This window comes from Schistocerca piceifrons, chromosome 5 (genome assembly GCF_021461385.2).
Source record: "Schistocerca piceifrons isolate TAMUIC-IGC-003096 chromosome 5, iqSchPice1.1, whole genome shotgun sequence".
Lineage (NCBI taxonomy): Eukaryota > Metazoa > Arthropoda > Insecta > Orthoptera > Acrididae > Schistocerca > Schistocerca piceifrons.
Window position 1 is genome coordinate 547,043,945 of NC_060142.1, and position 27,070 is coordinate 547,071,014.

A 27,070-nucleotide genomic window follows, 5' to 3' on the forward strand; every position below is an offset into this window, starting at 1 on the left:
GCAGATGGGCTATGAATAAGGCTGACTGGGATTTGTTCTCCTCCACTGCCGCTTTTGAGCCTCTCTCTACTGATGACATTGATGCGGTGGTTCAATCTGTCACCACTGGCATCGTTACTGCCGCCGAATATGCCATTTCCCGTTCTTCTGGGTCCGCTCGGCGGAGGGCTGTGCCTTGGTGGTCGCCTGAGATCGCTGAAGCGATTAAAGATCGCCGGCGGGCGCTCCAGCGTCACAAGCGACATCCCTCCTTAGCCCACCTTATCGCCTTCAAAGGGCTGCGTGCGCGGGCCCGCCTCCTTATCCGCCAAGGCAAGAGGGAGTGCTGGGAGCGGTATGTGTCCACCATTGGCCTCCATGTCGCTCCCTCGCAGGTCTGGGCCAAGATTCGACGCGTCTATGGCTATCGGACCCCTGCCAGCGTCCCTGCGCTCTCACTGAATGGAGCCGTTTGTACCGACTCCGACGACATTGCAAATCGCTTAGCAGAGCATTTTGCTATGAGTTCCGCTTCTGTGAATTACCCCCAGGCCTTCCGCTCCATTAAAGAGCGGCTGGAACATCGGAGCCTTTCGTTTCGCAGCAACCACCCGGAATCTTACAATGCTCCATTCAGTGAGTGGGAATTTCGCAGTGCCCTAGCTGCTTGCCCTGATACCGCTCCTGGGCCAGATGGCATCCACTGTCAGATGCTGAAACACCTTTCAGTGGACTGCCAGCGGCGCCTTCTCGATCTTTACAACCGTCTTTGGGTCGAGGGGGAGTTTCCGTCGCAATGGCGGGAAGGCATTGTCATCCCCGTTTTGAAACCTGGGAAGACCCCTCTGGAGGTGGACAGCTACCGTCCCATTAGCCTCACCAACGTTCTTTGTAAGTTGCTTGAACGGATGGTGAGCCGGCGCTTGCATTGGGTACTGGAGTCTCGGGGCCTTCTGGCTCCGTCTCAGGGTGAGTTCCGTAAAGGCCGCTCCGCCACCGACAATCTGGTGAGTCTGAAGTCGGCCATCCATACTGCTTTTGCCCGCCGTCAGCACCTGGTCGCTGTCTTTTTCGACATGCGGAAGGCGTACGATACGACATGGCGTCATCACATTCTTTCTACGCTTCATGGATGGGGTCTTCGGGGTCCTCTGCCGATTTTTATCCGCAATTTTCTGTCGTGTCGTACCTTCCGCGTGCAAGTCGCGGCCTCGTATAGTTCCTCCCACGTCCAGGAGAACGGTGTGCCACAGGGCTCTGTTTTAAGTGTCTGTCTGTTTTTAATAGCCATTAACGGGCTTGCTGCGGCCGTGGGAAATTCTGTCTCTGCTTCCCTGTATGCTGACGACTTCTGCCTTTATTACAGCTCTACTGGCATTGTAGCTGTTGAACGTCAGCTACAGGGCGCTATCCGTAAGGCGCAGTCTTGGGCTGTAGCGCATGGGTTTCAGTTTTCGGCAGCCAAGACCTGCGTTATGCGTTTCTGCCGGCGCCGAACAGTCCATCCTGAGCCGCGGCTTTATCTTGCCGACGAACTCCTTGCTGTGGTGGAGACCCACAGGTTTTTGGGGGTGGTTTTCGATGCCCGGTTGACTTGGCTGCCTCATATCCGGCAGCTCAAACAGACGTGTTGGCGGCATCTAAACGCTCTGAGATGCTTGAGCAACACCCGCTGGGGCGCCGACCGCTCTACACTGTTGCGGCTCTACCAGGCGTTAATCCAGTCCCGTCTGGATTGTGGGAGCCTGGCTTATGGCTCAGCATCCCCATCTGCGTTACGGGTGCTGGACCCGATTCTCCACAGCGGGATACGCCTTGCCACTGGTGCTTTCCGCACCAGCCCTGTGGACAGCGTACTAGTGGAGGCAGGTGTACCTCCACTGCGGTTCCGACGCCAACGTTTGCTGGCCGCTTATGCTGCCCATGTTCTAAGCTCGCCCGGGCATCCAAACTATCGCCTCCTGTTCCCGCGGTCGGTCGTCCGTATGCCAGAACGTCGGCCCCGGTCTGGTTGTACAATAGCGGTCCGCGTCAAAGAGCTTCTCTCTGGGCTCCAGGGTTTCACTGTTCCACCTCCTTTCCGGGCTACTTTGCATACACCCCCATGGTGTGTTCGTCGCCCTAGCCTTCGGCTCGACTTGGCACCGGGCCCTAAGGACTCAGTCCCTCCAGAGGCCTTCCGCCGCCGCTTTTATTCCATCCTGGCCACGTATCAGGGCTCTGGTGTTGTTTACACTGACGGTTCGATGGTTGCTGGTCGTGTCGGATATGCGCTCACTCTAGGGGACCTTTCCGAACAACGTTCCTTGCCGGATGGCTGCAGCGTTTACACTGCTGAACTGGTCGCCATCTTTCGAGCCCTAGAGTATATCCGCTCCTGCTCAGGTGAGTCCTTCGTTATCTGTAGCGATTCCCTGAGCGGTTTACGAGCTCTCGACCAGTGCTTCCCTCGTTCTCGTCTGGTGAAGGCTATCCACGAGTCTCTGCATACTCTCGCCTGTTGCGGCCGCTCTGTGGTCTTTTTGTGGACCCCCGGTCATGTCGGTATCCCGGGTAATGAACATGTTGACCGCCTGGCGAAAGAGGCCACCAGTAAGCCATCTCTGGACGTTGGCCTCCCAGAGACTGATTTGCGGGCAGTCTTCCGCCGCAAAATCTTGGCGCTATGGGACGATGAATGGCGCGAACTGACAATGCGCAATAAACTCCGTGCTGTCAAGGAGACGACGGCTGTGTGGCGGTCATCCCTGCGAGCCACTTGCAGGGACTCAGTAGTTCTTTGCCGGCTCCGCATTGGCCACTCCCGGCTGACACACAGTTATTTACTGCGCCGGGAGGACCCTCCTCTATGTCGCTGTGGGGCAGCTTTGACAGTGGCCCACATTTTGCTGGCCTGCCCCCTTTTAGCTGTGGTCAGGCAGACATTTGCGCTGCCTGCTACGCTCCCTGCCCTTTTAACAGACGACTCCACTATGGCTGACTTAGTTTTACGTTTTATTCGGGCAGGGGGATTTTATCATTTACTCTGAGTGTTTCTGTTTTATTTTATTGTTTTGTGTTGATTCTGGCCTTTGGCCTATGGTTTTACACTGAGTTTTTCATGTGTTTCTAAGTGGTTGGCCTTTCCTTTTTTATGTCTATGGTCGGCCAACCACCGTCACACTCTGTGTGGTTTTAGTTTGTTTTGTCTTGTCTTTGTCTCAGTATCTCTTGTTCTGTATCGTCTGTGATCTCTTCTGTTCCTTGTTTTTATTCTCTGTGGGTGTTCTTTGTCTTTGGAAAAAGGGACCGATGACCATAGCAGTCTGGTCCCTTTAATCCCCCAAACCAACCAACCAACCACCTTTCACTACTGAAATCAGCCTTCCAATAAAGCTTATATAACTTAACAAAGGGGAGTCATAGGACTTGAATTGTCTCTCTTCTATATAAACCATCTAACTATTCATATTCCACTGAAGTACAAAGTGCTGTCTTCCTTAATCACTTTCTCCCTTTGAGGAAGAGGTGGTTCTGACAGAGCTCGGGCAGAATTAGGAAAAATAGATGGTTTTGTTGCGTAGGGCCTCTATCTCCATACCTCCATCATTTATATCAAAGGCTGTTGAAGTTTTTTAATCATGTAGCTTTTACTCTGGTGTGTGTGTGTGTGTGTGTGTGTGTGTGTGTGTGTGTGTGTGTGTGTGTGTTTTTTTTTTTTTTTTTTTTTTTTTCGTGCATGGAGCCTCCTCCTTCTGTTATGATGGAGGGAATGCTAGAGCTATAACTGGGAAGACTATATGTGTTCAGTGACTGATGGATCTGTTTTGTTGTCTGCATCAGTGTAAATTTAACTGTGAATATACTTTTACAGATGCAGCCTTACATTGCATTTGCATATGCAGGTGTTGGTGTGATAATCTGCTGTTTCTGTTAGCATTGAGGCACTAGTCCTCAAATTTGGTTTTATGAGTGGGAATTCAAATGACGTCTTATGCTAGGAGGCTGTATTGCACTAGATTCCATCATGAGATGTCAGCTGTCGGAGGCTCGAGTGAGACTGTAAGGGGAAAGTGCTGTGTGCACATACACGACATAGTTAACAAAGTCCTTGCTAGGCAAAATCAGCTGACATACTCTTATATGAAGGTGTAGTGGAGAAATCTGACTTATTTGTCCCTCCCAAACACACAAGTTTTTATATTTTGCCCCCTAACAGAATCATACTCGTATTTAATTGCACTCCATCATACATAACACCACGACTCCATCAATATTAACTTCCAAATGGTGCAAGAGAATCCAGTGGAATGATCCCAACCTCTGACAGCATTAGAACAGCCAGCTTTGGCCAAGCTTATCATACTTTTCTAATGAATGGAACATCATCAACAGTTTTAGCTGCCCTCACTCCACGTAAGATTGTGGAGTGGTTTTAAGTTTAATGCAAAACGTTGGTATTGATGATTAGGAATATTAAGCCACAGTCTCTCTTCTTCTTGCCAATCAAATACAGGCAAGGGAAATTTGCTTACTACCATAATTTGAACCAGCTATATCAAAGTGGCAGCACATAAGCAGGTACATTTACTCACATGGCTCATGGAAATTGGTACAGATGGAGTAAAATGACCCTTTAGAATTTAATTTAACCATTCCCAACACTTAGACTAAGTATTGTGGCATCAGAGTACCAGGTGACTTGCAGTAATGTATCTCCAACTTAATATGCAAATCTTTTTAAATCTTATGTTACTTAATTTTATGTTACAGCTTTGGAGTTGGCACAGAACCGATTCCTAGCCATCCTTTGCCATTTATTCACTACAACTGGGTAGACGTTACTGAGGAATTCTTCAAAGCTGTTAAAGGTAAGGGCAAATGACTCAGTCAGTGTTGCAAGTTCTGTTTACTTCTGCCATTATCAGTTATTTTACTGCCAAAATGATAAAACTTGTACCTACTTTTTCTGTCCACTTTCGTAACTTGAACCCCTCAGCATTTACTTTGACCTCACTCCATTACACTTGTTTTACTTTGGTTGGTATTCATTTTGTAACTACTTTTGAGGATACAATCCACTCTGGTGTGCTGATTTTTCAAGCCACCTGCTGTCTTGCAGGATTACAATGTCAGTGCCTCACCGTAATGTGTGTTTTTTCTTTTTTTTTTTTTTCTTTTTCTTTTTTTTCCCTCCTTAAACTATAATTCCATTTCTAATTTAATCTCGGTGTCCTTCACTGTGCCCTCTATGTACAGATTGAATAACAAGGGGTGTAGGTGGCAATCCTGTCCCACTCTCTTTTCAATTACTGCCTCCATTTCGTGTTCTTTGAGTCTCGTATACGTGTGCAACTTCTGTCCAAGTTATAGGTAACCTTCCACTCATTGTATTACATCTTTGATAACCTCATAATTTGAAGTACTGCTTCACGTGTTCCTGTGTTTCCCTAGAATCCAAACTGAATGTCACCTTGGTTGGCTTCTACCAATTGTTTCATTATTCAGTAAAAAAAAATTAAAAAAAAATCATGTTACTATTTTTGCAAGCATGACTTGTCGAATTAATGGTATGGTAATCCTCATACCTGTCAGCACCTGGCTGTAGACTATGTGACCAAAACTGCACTAACTTCACCATGTGTATTGCTGTCAGTGGCACCACTTATCAGTATATGTGGGTTATAATAACATAATTTATGACAGTCAATTGAGCATGGAAATGGATAATGTTCTCAGTTCACTTTTAACCTGTTTTGCTGCTTAGCTTTGGCTCCAACAGTTGTGCATTTCTATACTGATTAGAATCATCGTGCCCTGTTAACATTCAGCATTCATTTTGCATTGCAGTATTGTAATAGCCTTACCACTATTAAGGCCACCATTTATTCTGGCTTTAAACATTCTGTTCTGTAAAGGAAACATGCTATGCAAGTTGTAATTTTGTGATTTTTTTTCTTTAAATAATGTGTTTTCTATAGGATTCTGCACACTCCTCTAATATAGGGTGCCTAGGAAGCTGTTTTCTTGGATATCTAGACAATATTCAAGCAAATGTAATTAATGGAGTTTATTACAATAAATTGAATTGGCAGTACTTAACTTTGCCTTCTTACAGTGATGAGTCGCAAGCAAATGGTGACATGCGAATAATCAATGTCCTTTGATACATGCAATCTCCATGCAAGCAAAACATAAGTCACTACTGAAGAGTTAGGATGACGATTTGTCTTCAAGTGCGGCTCTCCTAGTGTGTGTCTTCTAGTGTGACTCTTCTAGTGTGGTCGAGGCTAGCTGGAGCGAGACTTATATTCTCTTCCTATAGGTGCCGCTCCTGTCGTGGTGCAGTCCTAGTCAGTGTTCTGTTGGCTGATGTCATCTTGCAGCCTTCTCTGCAGTTATGTTCTGGGCCGATGTGCTGGTGCTTGATGTTACGTCGGAACATTTTCAATGAAACTAGTCATATTGTTTCAAACAAGTAGCAGATATCTGAATCATGAGTAATAAATTTTAATCCAAAACATTTTAAATAAAATTTTTACTTTTTGGAGATGTTTATATTCAATACATTGCCTAATAGAAGACAATAAACAGTTTGAAACAGATAGATTTTTCCTTTTTTATTTATAAATAGTAGTGGGTGCAGGAAGATGGGTCTTACCAATTTGGCTCAAACTACATAAGTAGGAGCAGGTAGAGGACCCTTTAAAGTTCCTAGAATAGACCTGTCAAGACATGGCTCACGAGACCTTCGCCTTCAGCAAGTACTTCATCCTCTAGCTCTACTTGAACAGTGCCATCATGGCCTGACACAACCACACTGACCAATTGTCCAATTGCAGTCCAATTGACCTATCACTCATCGTGGATGTTGAGCTCTCCCGAAACATAAACTTCATAAGACATAAACTACTAAAACTTTCATTTTTCTTGGTTATTTATCTCAAACACTTGTACTTCTATTAATGAGATATTTTAATATTTAGGTCAGTTTTCTTGAACTTGGGCTTGAGCTCTGCAATGTCAGTTTCATTGGGGATTGCAGTGGAACGAAGATTATGTTCCACCAAATCAGTGGTCACTGCATAACACAGAGCAGATTCAATGTACTTCATTGAAGGAAATGTATTCACAAATGTATGCTGAATCGAAAAAAGGTTTTATTTTAATGGCTAAGTTTGCAGGTTTTGGTTAGTGATCTTGTGGCATTACTTCAAAAATTGCAGCATCTCTTTCTGTTTTTGATAGCATGAACGGATCATTTTGTAAACTGAACACTTCTCCTTGAAGATCAGTTTCAACACTGCCGAGACAGACATCCAGTAGTTTATTAAAGAAAGTGGTATCTGGTTCTAGAGACTTACAATCTTTAACACAACTATGAAACTGATTACAGACTTCATCAGTATTGGATTTAAACCTTGAAAAAATGTACTTACTTGTATTTCTGTTTCAGTTTGCAGCAACTAGGGAAATGACATTCGATCATTAATAAAAAATGCAATAAATTGTTTAGTTTCCTTTTTATGCTATATCCCCTATGGAGATTTCGGCTTATGGCAGTGCTATATGACACAGTATCTTTTTTTTAAATGTTCAGTGCCATTGTCACAACCAAATACTTTGGCCATTTCTGTTGGACATTCTTTCACTAGTACGCCATCACTGAAGCATTTCTGTGCTTTTTCTAATTTTAAGCATACCACATATGACACAGTTAAACTTGTGTATAATACGTGGTGATTCAGGCATCCCTTGTACCTTTTTTTTTTTTTTTTTTGCCCCCCCTCCAACTTATGTGCTAAAGCACATTGTTCGTCATAGGAGTGACACCCGTGCGATGCACATGGAGTAAAAGTTTGATCCAAATTACTACCTTTGCTTTATTTTAAGCATTTTTTGTGTCAAACATTGGGGTCTTCCATCAAAATTGTGTACAAAAATGTACTTAATCTCCCACTCATTGAAAACACTGTTTTCAGTATTCTTTTTTTTTGTCCCCAGACATTCTTAAGAATCGTTCTAGAAAAATAACGATAGCACCAACCAAAATGAAAACTAGAATAATAATCACAGTAATAACCAAAATGACAATCTGACCAATAGCACAATAATAAGGAGAAAAAATCTGAACAAAACACCAAGTCCAAGAGGAGTAGCAAAACAGTTATGCCTCTTCGAAGTTGGAAAGCCAGTGAAGGTGCAAAAGCCTATACATTGAGGAAACAAGTTCAAGAGAAGCTGTCCCACTCAATTGCAGTTAAACAAGCAAACCATAGGCTGCGGCAAGGCCATGGATATGCCACGTGACTAGAGATGAAGAGGGAGTGCTCAATAGAGGGTGTGTCTTGTGAGCCACGGTTTTCCAGGCCTGCCCTATCAATTTTTATGCATACCAAGCATATAAAATCACTAGGGTGAAAATAGGAGCACTAGTTTGATGCAGTGCAATAGAATGTATTGTAATGTAATCTTCTCTTGACAATAGTTGTTGTTGTAGCAGCAATGCAGGAGCACTTTACAGTTTTTTAATTCGATTTTTGGCTTGGGAGTCGAAATATACACCAAAGCGTTGACCAAGAAGAGTACATGTGGGTGGAATGATCGTAATATTACATGTTGCTTTGCCATCTTCATTGATGAATGTCTCATCATACAATGACAAATTTTCTTGGTCACCCCATGAATCCACCAATAGAAGGAATTTGTTGTTAGCAATTTATGGTTTTAGTGTTGTTTACAAGAATTTTACATAAAGCTCTTTTGTTGTTTCCCTGACTTGGAGCAAGTAACAACAACATTCTCATGTTGTTCTTCTAATTTCTTGATGGTAGCAGCAACTTGACTGAATATACTGGCAAGCTCTTGAATACAAGGGGTAGCAGTTTCCCTGAAGTGGCTAAACTGTACTGCACTGTGCAAGACAGGGTGGTTTCTCACCAAAACAGTCTCTGCACCATTGTAATCCAGTGTCTTGTTATATGTTTGTTTATTCATATCATACTGGCTTCCAGTCTAGTCAGTGTTAATTATATAATCTATTTGCTGCTTCCTCTGTTTCTTCCAAACATGCTACATTATTTTTGCTGATGAATTTGGTGATTTTTCAGTGCCTTATTGAATATTTACATTTGAAATATATTACCCCGATGTCACCAGTAATAAAGTGTAATTTGCCTGACAAATATGAGAATGCAACTGTCATTGTCCATTGTTGTAATATTGTCCTCATCATTTGTTCATAACATCCTCATGCATCCAGACACCTTTCCCATGTTTCGAGTTGATGAATACAATTTTGTTATTTCTAGTTCCACCATTTTGTCCATTCCCTTTTGCCCTTTTCCTTGGCCTTGGTCTCTCCCCTCCCCTCCCCTCCCCTCCCCTCCCCTCCCCTCCCCTCCCCTCTCCTCCCCTCTCCTCCCCTCCCTCCCCTCCCCCCCCCTCCCTCCCCCCCTGTGTGTGTGTGTGTGTGTGTGTGTGTGTGTGTGTGTGTGTGTGTGTGTGTGTGTGTGTGTGTAACTGTACATTGCCCCATATTTATTTATATGTTACGTATATTAAGAAACAGGTATATAAAAACATGTGCTTATTAGAATGCAACATTGTGTCAAAATTTTGAAGCAGTTGGTGAAGAACTTCCATAGATGTAAGATTTTGAATGAACAAACATTTACCTTTATATAAATAAAAATGTAAATGATCATTTGTTTAAAATCTTAAATCTCTGAAAGTTCTTCAGTGATGCTTTTGAAATTTGACAGAATGTCGAATTCAAATATTCATGAGTTTTTATATACACACATATTTGAATGCAATGTTGTGTCAGAATTTAAAAGGAACTGGAAAGAACTTTCAGTTTCAAGATTTGAGGTTTTTGGTAACAACATAGCCCTTTATATATTATATATATTTATGCACTTTATGGTGCTGCAGTAGGTATTTAGAAATAACCTTGTATGAGTGCAACGTCATGTCAATATTTCAAAGCAGTCGGTGAAGACGCTTTTGAGATAGATGATCTTTAACAAACAAACATTTACATTTTTATTTATGAAGATAGTTAGCAATGACATGAAAATTCATGATGCCTTTCTTTTTTTATCTTCATTAAGAAAAGTTGCAGTTTTGATGTGTTCTCCATTATTTTCAGTGGTAGAAAATTCATGGTACATTTTCATTTTCTAATAATAATAATAATAATTTTTAATGGAAGATTGCCACAGACACGTCACAAGACTAACTATATATGCCGTAACTATATATGCATTTCACTATATCAGAAAATTGTTGAAAACACAAAGCATCAAAAAGTCATTTGAAACAATTCCTGTTTAAATGTATTAATTAAATTAAAGTAATTGAAACAAAACTGAATAGATTAATTTAACACATATAAATTGATTTTTTAAAAAATATATATAAATATTATAAATAACTATTCTACTCAGGTGAGGTATTGTAGGTACTTGGAAGGATCACCTACCTTCTTCCACTCACACACTTTGAGTCAAATCGGTGAGATCCATTCCCTCCCATTGTAAGTACTTCCTATGTTCCAAAATAAGTAATGTTTTATACGTACATATTGCACGCAACAATAACTGAAAGGAAATGCTTCTATTTAGTTACAACCGTACTGAATGAAAGGATTACTTTTATGTGAGCTTTCGTATCACGTTATGCTGTTGTAAATTATGTCATAAAGTATACCAGAGATTTGGATCGACTATTTCATTAATAGAATTTTATCCACCTTCTCTCTCCCTTTCCACTCTCCAATATACATTGCAAAGACAAAAAGTCAACAGGAAGGCTTGCTCTAAATGTGTAAAAATGTAGTTTAATGCAGATCAGTAGTAAACATATCCTGTAATATTTAAATACAGTATTAGTGGTGTGCTGCTTAACACAGTCACATCGATTAAGTGTCTGAGCATAATGTTACAAAGCGACGTGAAGTGGAATGAGCAAGTTAGGACAGTTGTAGAGAAGGTGAGTGTCGTGTTAGGTTTAATGGGAGAATTCTAGGGAAGTGTTAGTCATCTATAAAGGAGACTGCATACACAACACTTCCAAGGCGACCCATCCTTGGTATTGCTTTGAGTCTTAGGGACCCTCAAAAGGTTGTATTAAATGTAAATGTCGAGGAATTCGGAGTGTGCTGCTAGTTTTATTACCAGTAGATTTGATTGATAAATAAGTGTTACAGAAATACTTTATGAACTTAAATGGAGGGAAGAAGTTGCTCTTTTTGTAAATCATTCTCGAGAAAGTTTAGAGAACCAGTGTTTGCTACTAACTGCAGAACGATTCTACTGCCACTGATGTACATATCACTTAACAATTGCAAAGACATAATAAGAGAAATCAGGGATCATATGGAAGCAAACAGTTGTTCTTCCCTCACTCCATTGTGAGGGAAACAGAAAATTACTGACTAGCAGTAGTACAAGATACTCTCCACTATGCACCATATGGCGGCTTGCAGACTGTGAAAGTAGATGTAGATGTAGAAATAAAGTACACAGTAAAAACACATCACAGTTACATTACAGACTCAAGTGATGATGGCAAGATACTGAAGATAATTGTGACAACACTTAAAAAAAAGAAAAAGAATTCATGACCAAACTCATTCTCTGATTGGTTGTTGCTATAGTATTTATCCCATGAGCAAAGAGCTGTGTGTCAGAGTTAATCCAATTGAGAAGTACCTTGTGGCAACATACAGATAGTGTTGTTGTCTCTGATTTCAGGTTGAACTGCAAATGCAGCAAAATATCCACCCTTAAAAAATTAAGCAGCCCGACCTTACTCGTACACAAGACTATTGACCATTGAGAACAACCTTACTCGTACACAAGACTATTGACCATTGAGAACGTCAAAAAACAGTTTCCGTGTTGTGCTTGAGCTATGTAAACTCGCCTGCCACAACCTACTTCAGCTACCTATGCACCACATATTAGGCCATATTAAAGACGCAAATGCTGATGTCTCGTGTGTGGCTTGGAGTGATACCACCAAAATATGAACAGGATTTTCTACTGCAAGAAATCAGAATATATTATGTGGTGTTCTGGTGGAAGCATGCTAAGTGTAACATGTGATTATTGACATTTGCAAACACATTTAGTGTCTGCAGTGAAATATGCAGGTGAAGAACTATTCTTTGTAAATATTAAAGGCATGTGTTCTTATTGCACTATTTACACATGTTACAGGAGAGGTGCACATGGACATGCCAATCTCTTATTGTCTCTGCCACTGAAACAGCATTTCCAGGGATGAAAAATGGTCAGTAAAATCGGTAAAAGTCCATATTTTTCAGATTTGTCGGTCCTGGTTACTATTTTTCAGTTTTGGTCTTTAAAGTCATTTTAATGCCACGGCTTTTTTAAAAAAGATTTATGTGATAGCGAAAAAAAAAAGTTTGTAGGCAATAAAGTTTTATGTGATAGGTTGATTGAAAAATTAGAAAATGCTGCTAAAAGGCTTTCAGTCATAGCTGTGTTAATAGCCTTGTGCACCAAAGAGTCATTTTTGATGTCTGTATTGGGAATGTTATCTGAGTGATGTGAAGTCACTAAAAACATGAAGACATTTGACAAATCTGAGGATGTCAGAAATTTCACAAAATTGAAATAATATGTAAAACATATGAAAAAGATCACATAGGTCAAAATTTTTATAAAATTGTCTGAATGTGATTAAATGTTTTGTAGTTACAGTTTCAACAAAGTAAGAAATATATTAATTGTTGAAAGATCCTAAATGTGGTTGCATCTGTGATCAGATGGCTCAGTACCCTTTCAGTCTTTGTTTCGGTTGTTGTTTTAAATTGGTCTACAGAACCTCACCCTCTACCTACTGTTGTCTTCTGTATAATGATAATTTTGTGTGGCTCAGTGGCCTGGTGGAAGTTGTGGACACCACTTTGGTGACTTGTGTGTCCCTATCCTACTCCTGTTATCCAACCGGGTAAAGTGGCCCTAAATACTGATAGTTAAGTATGGGTTAACATTACTTAGAGATTCAAAAGACTTAATCTTGTTTTCTGTTCAAATGAAATAATTTAGCTCATTGTTAGTAATCATTACATTTTCTTGGATATCGATAATTAAATCATTATCCTTGGGAAAATTTGACAGAGAATGGTATGTACGATTTGTCATAGTAAACTGGTAACATTGTCATTAATGGAAGCTTTCCAGCTGCATGAAAAGTAGTTGACAATACAGAGGGCATATCAAACAGATCACATGATAAAACACTTTGATTGGCATTTAAAATCAATCTATTACCATTTAATTTGAGTGTAAAAGGTTGGTCCGGAGTGCCAGAAGTTGTACATCTAAATGTGAATTGAGAGTCGAATTAAAAGAGTAAATTATACCTCCAGGAAATTGTTTAAGAAATGGCTGATACAGGTACATTAAATTCCTAGGACAATGATCTCTCCGAGAATTATTCATAAACAATGCTTTCTCACAGCTGTGCACTCTACTATCTAAAAATACTGCTGATTCTGGGCAAATTAACTCATGACTAGGTTTCCATGTATACAGACCGCACTCATTAAGAGATAAATCTTTGATCCTTGCTGATCAGTAAATCATTTTCTAGCTGATTCATAACATGAAGGCCTGCTTGTTGCCACATGACAGGGTAAGTAGAAAGTTTATGCAGTCTGTAGGGATTGGTCTGGATCCAATAGTACACTACTTGAGGAAGCATTTTAACTAGTTTCAAGAGCTGTTCTTAAATTAAGAGCATCATTTCTAGCATTTGATAGACTGTCAGTAATTCTCAAAAGCAGTGTTCAGATTAAGTGAGCACTTGCAGGATTTAATCCTTCAAACAACTTGTGGATGGCTGCATTCATCTCACCACAAATTATGTTGAAATGTATAATAAATTGCTTTACAATTTGTTCAATAAAACTGTGTGATTAGTAATGGTTTTTTGTGTATTTATTAATACAATTATTTCACTAGATAGTTTAATTGAATTCATACTAGACTGTTGCTCAAGGGCTAAAATTTTGTCTCTAACGTCCATTATATCTTGGCTGGTTAAATTACCAAACACAGTACAAAGGACACTTATTCAAAAATGAAACCAGGCATGTTTGCACCTAATCAATGTGTTGTGTGGCAGAAGGTTTAAGAAACAGTTAATCTCTTTTTCATAAGTAGCAAATGTGGCCTCCACCTGCATTTTGGTGGTAATCCAGTTGTTATACTAAGACATTCCATTTCCAAAGCTGTGACATTATTCTTGACTGAATGAATTAAATCAATTTGCTTCTTAAAAGAACTGAATTGTTGTTGAATCTCTCTTGGGTTTTATTTCAATACGAGCTTAGATTATCCGTTGAAGCTACCATGTCCAGTTGTAGTTCAAACAAGACAGCTGCTGTCTGTGGCACTGTTACTGTAGTATTAAAGGAACACATTGACATAGCAAAAATTAGAATTACAGTAAACATGGTTAATCTGTTCTAAACATTATAAAGTTAAACAATGAATATAATACAAATGTATCTCTTGCAGTAACCTGTGGAATAAAATGTTACACTTGCTCACTTTATGTAATAGTTGCAGTCTATATTTGCACAATACAGTTACATATTCTTTGCACTCACTCACACTGCATACCTCTACGAAGATTGTAGGGGCGTCTGGGACTGGGTCGCTGGGTGTATCACGATGCTTCGGCCTCAAGGTCTGGACTGCAGCCCTGTGCTGCTCATTTCCTGGATTTAAGAACAGTTGGTCAGCCCCTCAGCTGATCCTCATCGTCATCTCGCGATGCTATAGAAAGTCACTCAGAAATGGTTTTGCGTGATTGATATGAAGACAATCAAGTGGAAAGCTAGTTGGAGATTAAGAGTAACTGGTGACAACACCTCTAAGATCTGATACGGCCCTTTAAAACTTCTTAAGCTTTTTGACCTGACTCTTCTTTAACCCTTTAACTGCTCTGGACATGTTAACGCGCGTGCCTTTGTACCTGTCCCTGTGTGCTCTGAATGTGTTTACGTGTGCCACCAGTCCTTCTACCTGGTACTCTGAATGTGTCTACGCATGCTTGCTGCTTATGTAGTTCTGTGAACTCGCTCAGTGCATCCATTTCATTCAGGGTGTGTAATTCTTAGTTGTGTTATTTGCATTAGCTTACAAGTCTGTTTAAGTAGTTCACTCGTTAAATTTGATTCTTAGTCACTGATTATGCTTATAATGGTGATATAAACTTGAGAATCAACTCTTTTACAAAGAACTTTAGCTATGGTCTTGGAACTTCGATCAACTATTGGTATCGTGAGAAGATATCTGGAGAAATGATCTAATATGGTCAATAGTATGGTATTTATTTCCATCTTTGGTCTTAGGCAAAGGTCCGACGACATCAGATCCTACTCTTTCGAACGGTTCACTAGTCTCTGGCAGTTCTAGTAATGCTGCCTTAGTTTTCCCCAAATTGTTCCATTTGTTACAATAATTACATAGTGAAACAAACTCAAAAACATCTGCTTTACAACTTGGCTGCCAGTATACCTCAGCCATTGTGATGTTTGTTGCTTTTTTGCCATACTATATCCAGATAACAGTTTCGTCATGATTTGCCCTCTAAGCTCTCCAGAATAGTTTCCTTTACAAGCGACTTTGTACAGCAATCCATCTATCTTGACAAAACGTTGAACTTTTTCCAGATTTTACGTTTTTGATCTTCCTCTTGAGCTGCTTTTAACTCTTCTTCATGACTTACTCTTGACACAAACACGTACATTTTGTCTCATCATGTCAGCATGTATGTGTAGTTTGCCAAGTCAATGAATAACTTTAAACTGAAACTCACTCAGTCTCAAAGCACACCTTGTTAGTCTGGAACTTAGTTCCTTTAAAGGGATACGGAATCACCTATCCCCGCAATGTTAATATATGCCTACTATAGGGAACATTTTCTCACAAACTACTGGAGACAGAGAGGTAAAAATTTTACTGTATGTGCATTCATATGTTACAACAATACTGAAACAACAGTTTATTGTCAAAGTATTTTCTTACAGAGATATTGTACATTTATTTTTAAGTAAATTTTTTCCATCGCTTTTTACTAGACTATCACCCCTAAGTCTTTTGTAAATCAAGTAATTAAAAAATCGTTGTTTCAGTATGTAATAGGGACCTATGTCACTACGTCATAAAAATTTCAGACTTCTAGGTTGACCAGTACCTGAGATAATGTTCCTAGATGAAGTAAAAAGTAAACTTACGGGAAACGGAGAAAGAAGATTAAAACATTCCTGATCCGTAGCTAATACCCCCTTCACAGTCTTCATAATCATCTTCAAGTCTTCTTTTGGCACCCCTCTGCACCTGTCTTGCTTTTTTCACTAATGTCTTGATTATATTATCAGCATGCCTTAGTCTGTGCTGATCTAAAAAGAACATAGCACGTGCCGTACGGGAACCAACACACATACCCAACTTTTGAAGGACCTGGCATTTAGTTATATTTCCAAGATTGAAGGTTGCCACAGCATCATACACACCAAAATGTAGTGTATTAATTCCGACAAACACTGTTTTTGGGAGACGATGCCATATCACACTATTCAAGCACTCGTTGGGGTTCTGCGTTTTTCCGTGAAGACATTTCATCAGAAGACTTCTGTCAGCCAGATCTCTGAAAATGGGCTTTATTTCTGCCATGATGGCTGATGGTAGACTGTGGTGGTGAATGTATTTCTCTCCTGTTGTTAGTCCCCTATTGTATTTACACCAGCTGTTTTCACCTTTGGGGCACAAACCATGTTGTGGATGCTCATCCGTGGATGCGGTGTGGAAATATAAAGCCCATATAGCTCTCCTCATTTCTTCAAGATTGCCTGTATTTTGCCTGATTGCAAGGCCATAGCAGTTCTGAATGTGGTCTATTATGGAATCAGTCAATCTTCCTCTGCCATCCAAGGTTTTCCCATCATCTAGTTTTTTCCCTTTCATAACTGATTTTAACCTTCTCAGCCTGGCACCCATTCTCTTCTGCACATGTCCTATACATTCAAGTTTGCTTATATTTACACTGTTCCCATATGGTTTGCTTTCCAAAACTTCTTTGAATGCTTTAGAGTCACCATCTCCCAGATATTTGACATAGCGAACATTATACCACTGTGAAGAGCGATGAAAAATTTTCTTCACCCCAGCAACCTCCATGCCACCACTACTACCATAATAATTAGCAATACAGTCATCACTGTGTTCATTTTTCAGCCTGCCTGTGCACCTACAGTATTTAGACATTATTGCAACATCAATAACCTTGCCAGTATCAACACTAGTTGCTGTTACAACACCATTGTTGGAGGTGTGGCCCCTTTTCTGCCACGTGCCATCAAACGCCACTGTGAGGTCACGACTGCCGTCATTTTCTTCCACTGCTTCTTCCACAGCAACCTGCATTGACTTCTGTGCTACATCTTCAACTGCAGATCCTAGTACATAATTGTAAGCTTCAAACTACGAAGGTGCACTTGGAAGATTTAGAACACCACATAGCATATCACCAGCTGCTTTGCCCTTACCAATTGCTCGCAATCCATAAACTAACCTAATATTTACACTATAAAGTTCAGTTTTCTTGTATCCATTATTTACAGTTACTGAAACCGAACTTGGAAACTTACAGCTGTATTTACAAACACTGCATATTAAATTAAACTGGGCAGCCAGGCCAACATGGGATTCTACTTTCAGAGAAACGTTTCCATGACATTTTTTGCAGCACAAACTGTTTTCAAGAGCTTCACACAAATATATTCGTATCAATGAGTTCAAAAACTTCATTCCCTCTATCAAGTAAATTATATTTCTCTTCCAAATCTCTTAGTTTTTTATGAGAAGCACTGTTTTCATTTGGTGTAAGTTCGTTCGGCAAATCAGTAATAAGTGGATTCACATTTTCCAACAGTGATGATGATGAACTGCTTTGCTTTGCTAATGAATCATTATTTCTTTTCTTTTGCCAGTTCACACGCTTTTTAAATACTTTTGCTTTAGCTCTAGGCATTTTCACTGCGAAAAATGAAGCACTAAATACGAAATAACTCAACAACAACTACTTTCTTATATCACACTGTTTACAAAACAGTCCCGCCACAAAGTCAAAGAGTAACTTGAGGAAACCAGAGAGAAACATTTTCGGGCAACTAGTGTATAAATAGTCGCTGGAAACCGGGATATTTGAATTCATGTCACTTTAAAGGTACTGCCAAAAAGTTCATGGTCAGCCACGAGAGACGTGTATAACTAAAGCGCAATACCCGAACTCACAAATATATAAAAATAAAATAGTTATAATTGTAGTAGAGCTATGTATGATACGTCATTTTAAAGAGGAAACATGGCAGAATATAATACGCCAATAAAAAAAAATTCGATTTTTTAACCCAAAATCCGATTCCGTATCCCCTTAAGCTCAATAGCAATTTAAGTGCGGCATTGTCTGTAATCACTGATTTCTCTTCCTGTCAAAAAACATCTGTTACATATTATACCAAAAACCAAAACACAAAGCTCCTTTTCTGTTGTAGTATAACTACATTCTGCTTTGTTAAACTGTCTGGAAGCAAATTATATTGAGCGTTCATGGCCATCAATTTTTTTAATACAAAATAGCACCAAGAGCAAAATTTGAAGCATCTATTGAAAGAATGAAGAGCTTGCTGAAACCAGGATCGAGTAACACTGGAGCTGTGGTTAGGGCTGTTTTAAGTTCATCCATTGCCTTTGTGCGTTCTGTTGACCAATTGAATGTAGTTCCTGTCTTAAGTAGCCATGTCATTGGACATGCTATATTTGCACAACTGTCTATGAGATGCCTACAGAAATTTGCTAATCCCAAGAACGATTGTAATTCCTTTAAATTCTGTCTCTCGGGGAAGTTCTTGACCGCTTCAATTTATTTTGGATCACGACGGATGCCTCCGCTGGTTAACATATCTATGGTAGTTCACTTGACTTTGTGCAAAGTGACATTTATCTTTTGACAAAGGCAGATTTGCATTTCTTATACACTCAAAAATGACTTGAAGTCACTCAGTATGCTGTTTTATGTTTCTACCGAAAATTATTACGCCATCAAGGTATACAAGAGCTTGAGTTAGTGTGAGTCCTCGTAAAACTGAATAAATTAGATGCTGAAAGGTGGCTGGCACATTGCAAAGTCCAAATGCCATAGCAAGTATTTATTCACTCCTGTTGTTGTAACAAATGAAGTTTTTGCTCGATCTTTCCTTTGGATGCACTGTCAGCTGATGATATCCACTTGTTAGATCACAAACCAGAAAAATTTGATGCCTTCCCAAGGAATTCAGAGTTTCTATCAGGTTTGGTAAGGGCTAAATGTCTAGTGTGGTTACTGCATTCAGAGCTTTGTAGTCCATGCAAAAATGGACCTGTGGTTCTCCGTAAACAGATTTCTTTTTAACAGTGATGACAGTGAACACCATAGCAGATCTGCAGGATGTCTTGGTTCTATAATTCCGGCTTCCAGTTGTTCTTTAACTATTTATTCTACCAGCTCTTTTTGACTGAATGGTATTCTGTAAGGTTTCTGAGTGACTGGTGCTGCATTTCTAATATGTATACAATGCCGATCCAGATGAGTAACAGGTAAATATGAATGTTCTCAGAAAACATCTGCATACTCCAATAAAACAAGTGCTAAAATCTTCTGCTCTTGAACTGTTAAATGTTCTATCTTCTGCCAAATCTTATTCTTTGGTTCATTATTAATTTTGACTCCTGTTGTGCAACTTTTCAGTACTACTCCAAAAGTGTGGCTTTATAACTGCGACATTTGTAATCACTTTTATTTATGCTCAACATTTCAGCAACTTTCACTCCTCATAGCAATATAATGTTTTTGTGGCTCATGTTAGTTATTGTTATTGGGACTCTAGCTACTTTCTGTCTCGCCATTGTAGCCATGCCTACACTTCTGAAATCATAACAATGCATTTTATCCAGTAACTCACATTTATCCAACTGTTCGGTCGATAACAGAGTGCCTTCATTGCATGCCTACACTTCTGAAATCATAACAATGCATTTTATCCAGTAACTCACATTTATCCAACTGTTCGGTCGATAACAGAGTGCCTCCATTGCATCAGGGTGACTTGACTTCAACATAGATTGTTCTTACTGCTCCCTGAGGAGTTCGCTGAGGCTGATTAATTTCTACATTGACTCGGAGGGTTTGAACTGATGCGTCAGTCAGGTTGATAGAGCCCATGACGTCAGTGTTGCTGCTCCTTTTAGTACCATGTGAAGAATGATTTCTTAGGTCATAATTTCTTCAACCTAACCTGCTCCTTTTGTTTGCGACAAATATTTCTGCCCTGTTTGCGGGCAAGAAATCAAATCCAAGTACACCAGCTTAACAAGTTTCATTGTTTGAAATTACTTGCATTCTTGCTGTGTATTTTTCTTGGCCTAAATATAATTTTATATCAATCTTTCCATAGTTACACATCTTGACCCACGCACCTTTAGTGGTGGCGGTCTTAACTTATCCCTTTTGTCAATGTAACATCACATTCATTAGTGATATCTGTGCTCTTTTATCAGTAAGTAGCTACTTTTGTCAGTGTATTATTTGCGCTCGTGTATCAGTAAGTATCTTGATCTGTTGTCCATGATACACAGTAGCTTGATCTGTTGTCCATGATATACAGCACCGTCAGAAATTCATTGTCGATCTGATTTTTGGTGGAGCCAACAGGAATCACTGTCTTGGGCAGGGGGAATGGTGTGGTGCTACATATGTCCCTAAACTCCGTTAACGATCCAAGTCGTCTGTTGCTCGCATCACCCTTTCTTTTTTTGAGGCAATCTCTCGATATGTGGCCCAGCATCCCACAATTGTAGCAAATTAGTTTCTCCTTACAGTCTTTATCTTTATGATCAGGCTTGTTATATCTGTAATAGTCTGCATTTGTGTTGAATAAGTGACACTCTTCTTTTTGCATATCATTTGGCCGTCATAATGCTTTGATGAAGCCAACAACTCCTTCTAAAGTGGTCTTACACTGTGCCAGTCTGACTGCTTTACCTACTTCCTTGCCTACAACCTTTGGCTCCAAACAGCTGAAAGTGGTTATCATTCTCGTATGTTTTGTGTGTTAATGTTTTTAACTTCGTTGGCAAACTGCTTGATAGATTCATCTCTTCACATCCACAGTCCATGTAGTTGCTCTGTGCAGAATCTGATAGCATTTTCCCACTTGAATCTCTGAACAACTGTCACTTTGAATTCATTGTAGTTTTTTGACTTCATGCAAATGGACTCTGTGGTACTGAAATTTTGTGTGGCTCCCTGAATTCTTAATTTAGGATCTGCTAATCTATCTGAATCGGTCCACGAATCCAACAAGGCAGTCCCTTCAAGTTTACAGAAGAATACTTTCACATCTTCCTTGGGTCTACCACTAAACACTAGTGCTAAAGGCAATGATGAAGAATTCCTCATGGGCCAGCACTGCAAGAGCTGTCATTTGACGAGTCATGTGGAAGACTGCACTCACTTCAACTGTGTCTAAACATTGAATCTCTTTTCTCAAATTGTTTACAACAGTTTGCAGATTGACCATGTTACTTATGTTAGATTCTGCTGTACATTGATGTGCACCAACAAAATCACTCCATTACAGCAAAAGTTTTACAGATCCATCGCTGCCTTTCATATTGTAGCCAAATCTGATTAGACCAACATGAGTTCCAGCATTGGATGACACCATGTTGTCAGATGGTATCCATCCTGCTGCTGCTTCACCATGGATATGTGACAGGAACCCGGAAGTTCTCAGAACTTTACACATTGCTCCATCTCCTCAGGTCTGTAGGATTTCTGTAATTGATCCCCGTGCTGACACCACCTCTATAAGGCGATTATGAGTTTTGTGTCCTTGGCCAAGGGCTTGCCTTTGGTATTTGTAAGGAATATTGCAGGCGTTGTGTCTATGTGGCACAGAAATACGCAAACTGTGGCTTATTAACCATCACCACTTTATTTCTGTAAAAAATTTATAATAATATGATTGCTCATTGACCTGTCATAACTGCCTCTGACATCTTGCCATGAACAAATCCATTGTGAACCACAAAAGACCTAAATTCCACATTGAAACCAGTTGCTTTGGAAACAGATTTGCCCAGCAGGTGGCCAGCGATGCAACGCGACTACTGCGTGCATGGAGATGCTCTGCGGCCAGTGTATAGTGACACTGCAATTCATCAACATTCCAAGATAGCACCAGCTCACACTTGTACTCACATGAGGTGGCTGCATCCAAGCCTGTAAGACTCACATGTGGTTGTGTCATAGAAAAAATATATATAAAATCTCAAAAAAAAAAAAGAAGAAAAATCACCTGTCAGACATTATAGATAAGTGAGCATATGAAGAAACAATCCATATTGCTAGGACCACTCATATTGTCGACTGAAATGAAGTTCTAATTCACATTATTAATCAAACAGCAGCTACAAACTGACAGGAAAAAACTTACAGATATGGAATTCTCTGTCTGGTGCTTCCTTGCCACGTGTGTTGTTTTGGTTTTATAAGAGTTGCGTGCACACACAGATGCAAACTATGATCTTGTCAATCTTACATTCCCTACATTCTGAGCCTTTGTACTGTATTTCCTATAATTTTTCGTATTATGTTCTCATCCATTAATATGAGCAAGAATTGTAACTGTGCAAAACTTCAGATTTGAGGTTTCATGATAAATACATGTATTTGATTTCAGTGTTTCCAAAGTGCTGTCTGTGTGTCAGCCTCTGAGTGTGTCTGCCCCTCTCAGTGTCTGGTTGTGGTTCATGATCTTATCTGGTTAATTGTGATTTTTAAGTTATCCGTGCCGTTTTTTAAAAGAAATTTTTCTAAAAATAATAATATGGAGGTGACATTTGTACATTGTAGTGGTCTGGTAGTTCACAGCTGTGTAGGGGGTCATTCCTCCTCAAATCATCCAGAAATTTTAGGAAATGACACCCATTGTCACGCAAATCCGTGAAATTTTGGGTAATGGAAGTTTACCTAGATATATTCACATTTCCAAAATGTAAATGTTGCAGGTCAGTTTCTTTTTCAATTATGATAAAAAGAAGTTGTATAGATTCAGGAATTCAGGCTTTCATAGACAAGCTCTTTTATAATTTAAAAATGCAATAGTTTTTACAGCTTTTGCAGTGGAAGCTTGGTATATTTAGTTAAAGAAGAAGGTTTATATTTTTATAGTTATGCTTCTTGTAGTGAATATCTATCATCTACATCTCAGAAAAAATTGTAAATAATTTCTTTTAAACAAAATTCATGCATGGACATTATAATTTTTTTAAGGTAGTGCCCCCTCATAGATACCCTTTAAAAATTTACAGTATAATTATAAATATTCCATTATGTCACAAAAAAAGAATCAGTTGGTAGACATAATGGAAAGTGTGAAAAACAACATTATTGTAAAAGAAATATTGAAGTTGCTAATTCATGACTACCATGTCACTACTAAATTGCTGAAGTTGGTTACACTGGATTTCCCTAGGAACAAATAATATCTAAGAACACTGTTTTATTGCAACTACCTGTTGTATCCAGAGTCAGTTATTAGTTAAAAATTCAATTGTTGCAGTTTTTAACTATTCATTCAAAAAAAAGTAGGCCCCCTAATGTTACAGTAATAATGTGAAATACTTTTGTAATGAAACAATGGGATAGAAAGATTTTTCATTATTTAATTACTTTTCAGGTTACACGAATCATCTTTTGAATAATTTACAACAAATATTGGTTTTATGACTGAAGCAGTTTGGAAAGTACAAGTAGGCAGTGTTTTCTTGGACAGTATCTGCAATATATATTTGATAATACCCTGACTTATATGAATGAACTGACCAGTGAAGAACAAGAACTTTTATTATGGTGAAGCAACAGTCATTCACACTGTGATTTAAGTGTTTCATGTGTGTGTGTTAAACACAAAGACAGTTACCTGCAAAAATTCTCTCTGCATAAGCAAAATTGCTGTGATTCCTTCAGGTGCCAAAAATGATCTGTTTCATCTGGATTGCATGAAATTAGTTTAGAAAAGACAAAAGACCTTCAAAATGGGGGTCTTTGGGATTATACCTGGGGAGAAAATGTGTCCAACCTGTATCAAACTTATTACTGAAAAACAAGCAAGTGACGACTCATTAACAGACTATATAAATGACAGTAATGTGAAGGTGCAGACTCCTGAAAAATCTGTGCTCAGCACTAGCTTAGGAGTATCTCCTGCAAAGCTGCATTCAATTGCTCGACATAGTCAGTATGCAGCGGCCAAACGAAAATTGGGATCAGCAGCTGGGGCTCTGAAAACTAAAATTTCTTATACATATCAAGTTGAGCTGGCTGGTGATGCAAGCACTATCCCTGACAGTGATTTAACAGAACTGGAAGAAAAGGCAAAACATCATGTTGAACTCACGGACAAAATCAAACAGAAAATCGAATATGCAAATAATCGTGAAAAAATTCAGTTACTTACTCTTGTGCTGCCAGCTTGGTCTCGACAGAAAAGTGAGTTCCAAATTTCAGGTTTCTGTATATTTGGTACGACAAGCAAGAGCTCTTTTAATGGGGAAGGGTATTTTATTGATGGCTAAGCAAAAAAGAGGAAAGACATTGCCACATGATAAGTAAAGAGTTTTTATTTGGATGACGGAAACACAAGAATAATGCCTGAGGAAAAAAGACAAAGTGAACACCAGCAAAAATACCTATGAACAAAAGCGTCTTGTTTTAAGTAATTTAACTGAACTGTATTTTCTCTGTCCTGACATATGCATCAGAATCCTGGGTTATGAAAGGAAAAGAGGAAAGCAAAGTACAAGCTAGTGAGATGAAATTCTTGAGAAACAGTATTGTAGTGACAAAGATGTACAGGTTAAGAAATGAGAGGCTCAGAGAGTTAATGAAGGTGGAACCATTACAGGAGGAAATAGGGAAATCAAGGCTGAGATGGTATGGACACATTAAGAGAATGGAGAAAAGGGTACCCAGGAGGATACATGAGATGAAACTGGAAGGAAGGAGACCAAGAGGAAGACCTAGAGACAGATAGCTGAAAGGAGTAGAAGAATGCATCCAGAAGAAAGGAGAAGATCAGACCAAGGTGAAGACGGAGAGATGGTGGCAAGACAGAAGACGATGGAGAGGCCTATGCTCCAGACAGACCCGGCCAAAGACTGGAAACTGTCCAAGATGATGATGATGATTCTCTCCATAAAAAAAAAGTATCCTGAAGACAAAGTAGGATTCTCAAAATTTGCTTCTCTTTGACAAAATAGTGTATACTTGCAGGATCATCAGAAACACATACTGTATGTGTATGCATTTACCACCAAAATGTTAAATTACCTCTAAATTCCATTTCTATTAAAGAAACATACCAAGATCTAATTAAAATAATAACTTGTGATATAAATAACCGAGCCTGTATGCTTCGTCTGTGTGAGAAATGCCCCACCAGTTCATTGCTTCAAACCCACTTAGAAAACGAAATAGAAGAGCAAGATCCTAATGAGATGGTTCAGTACAGTCAACTGGTATCAACTGATAGAATGACTTTGTGTTCAAATCACTCCTCTATCAGAATTCTGTGACACACTAAGAATATTGAAAAAATTGCCCCACACACTTTTATTTCTCAATCACAATCTGATTATCTGAAAATGAAGAAGGAAAATCTCAATTTTGTTGTTCAAGCTGAAGTACAGGGGTACCATTGGAACAATGACAGCTGCACTCTTCACATTGTCCACATATATTACAAAAAGGACAAACAGTTGCATGCTAAAAGTATTTGTATTGTTTCTGATGACCTAGAATATAATGTTGCCTTGGTGTACCAACTCAGAAGACTGTATTGAATTTTGTTAAGTGTGAATTTTCAGGAATTCGTCTTGCGTATTTAGAATATTTCACTGATGGTTGTGCAGCACAATATAAAAATAGTAAGAATTTCAGAAATATCTGCTACCATGAACACAACTTCAACATAAAGTGCAGCTGGTCCTTTTTTACTACCAGCCATGGCAAATCTCCTTGTGATGGTATTGGTGGCACTGTTAAAAGACTTGTCACAAAAACAAGTTTGCAAAGAGTTTATAAAGAGTAAATACTTACAGCTTCACAGGTATTTGAATTCTGTCGCAAGAACCTGCAAGACATTTCAGTTCTCTTTGTTTTAAAAGGTGAAATGGTACAAGTCAGACATTATCTTTCTCATTGCTTCACAAGTGCAAAAACAATTCCTCGAACACGATCTATGCATCACATTGTACCAATATTACCAACCAAGATTGAAGCAAAAAGGCTGAGCTGCGATACGGATTTTAGTATCGCGCATGATTTCTCAGATGCACTTCCGCCACTAATGCCAGAATGCACTGTGCAGCGCAACTGCTGTGTTGCATGTGCATATGACTCTTCTTGGTATTTAGCAATTGTTGAGGAGATGAATTGTGAAGGAAATGTTACAGTAAGGTTCATGCATCCTCATGGACCATTCCCGTCCTTCTGTTGGTCTCATAATGATGTTTCTTTCTTTCTCTCTTCTTCTGTGTGAAGTTGATATCACCACAGCAATAGGCTGTACTTATTCTCTGAGCAAAGAGTCCTCAAAGTTGGTGGAAGAAAAGTGTTTCTCATACAAACAAATATTATCTAAGCGTCAAAGTGTCTCGTCACATGTGTAGTTCCAAATCGACTTGAATGCAGATTGCAGGACCAGCTTTTTATGCAATATTGACAATATTAGCTTTTGACAAAATGCATAAATATTATAAACAAAATGCTATGTATTTTTACATTGAGTTAATTTGGTTATGGCAGAGGTGAGAAAGTGTTCATAAGCCTTGTAATGTACTAGTTGCCCTATATTTTATAATGTGTAATTTTGTTTCATATATTGCAATTTTTGTTCAGTTTGGATATTGTTATGTGTACTTATGTTGTTAATGTTTCTTGGGTAGTAATCGTACTTCTCTCC

At 39.3% G+C, this 27,070-nt stretch overlaps 1 protein-coding gene across 1 annotated transcript in view; it reads left to right on the forward strand.

Annotated features, from left to right (window-relative positions):
* The window catches only part of LOC124798065 (N-alpha-acetyltransferase 35, NatC auxiliary subunit), a 148,065-nt gene that overhangs the window by 27,901 nt on the left and 93,094 nt on the right, over positions 1 to 27,070 (forward strand). The window contains exon 2 of the mRNA XM_047261294.1: positions 4,732 to 4,829. Within this exon, the coding sequence (XP_047117250.1) occupies positions 4,732 to 4,829 (98 nt within the window). The remainder of the gene's footprint in view (positions 1 to 4,731; positions 4,830 to 27,070) is intronic.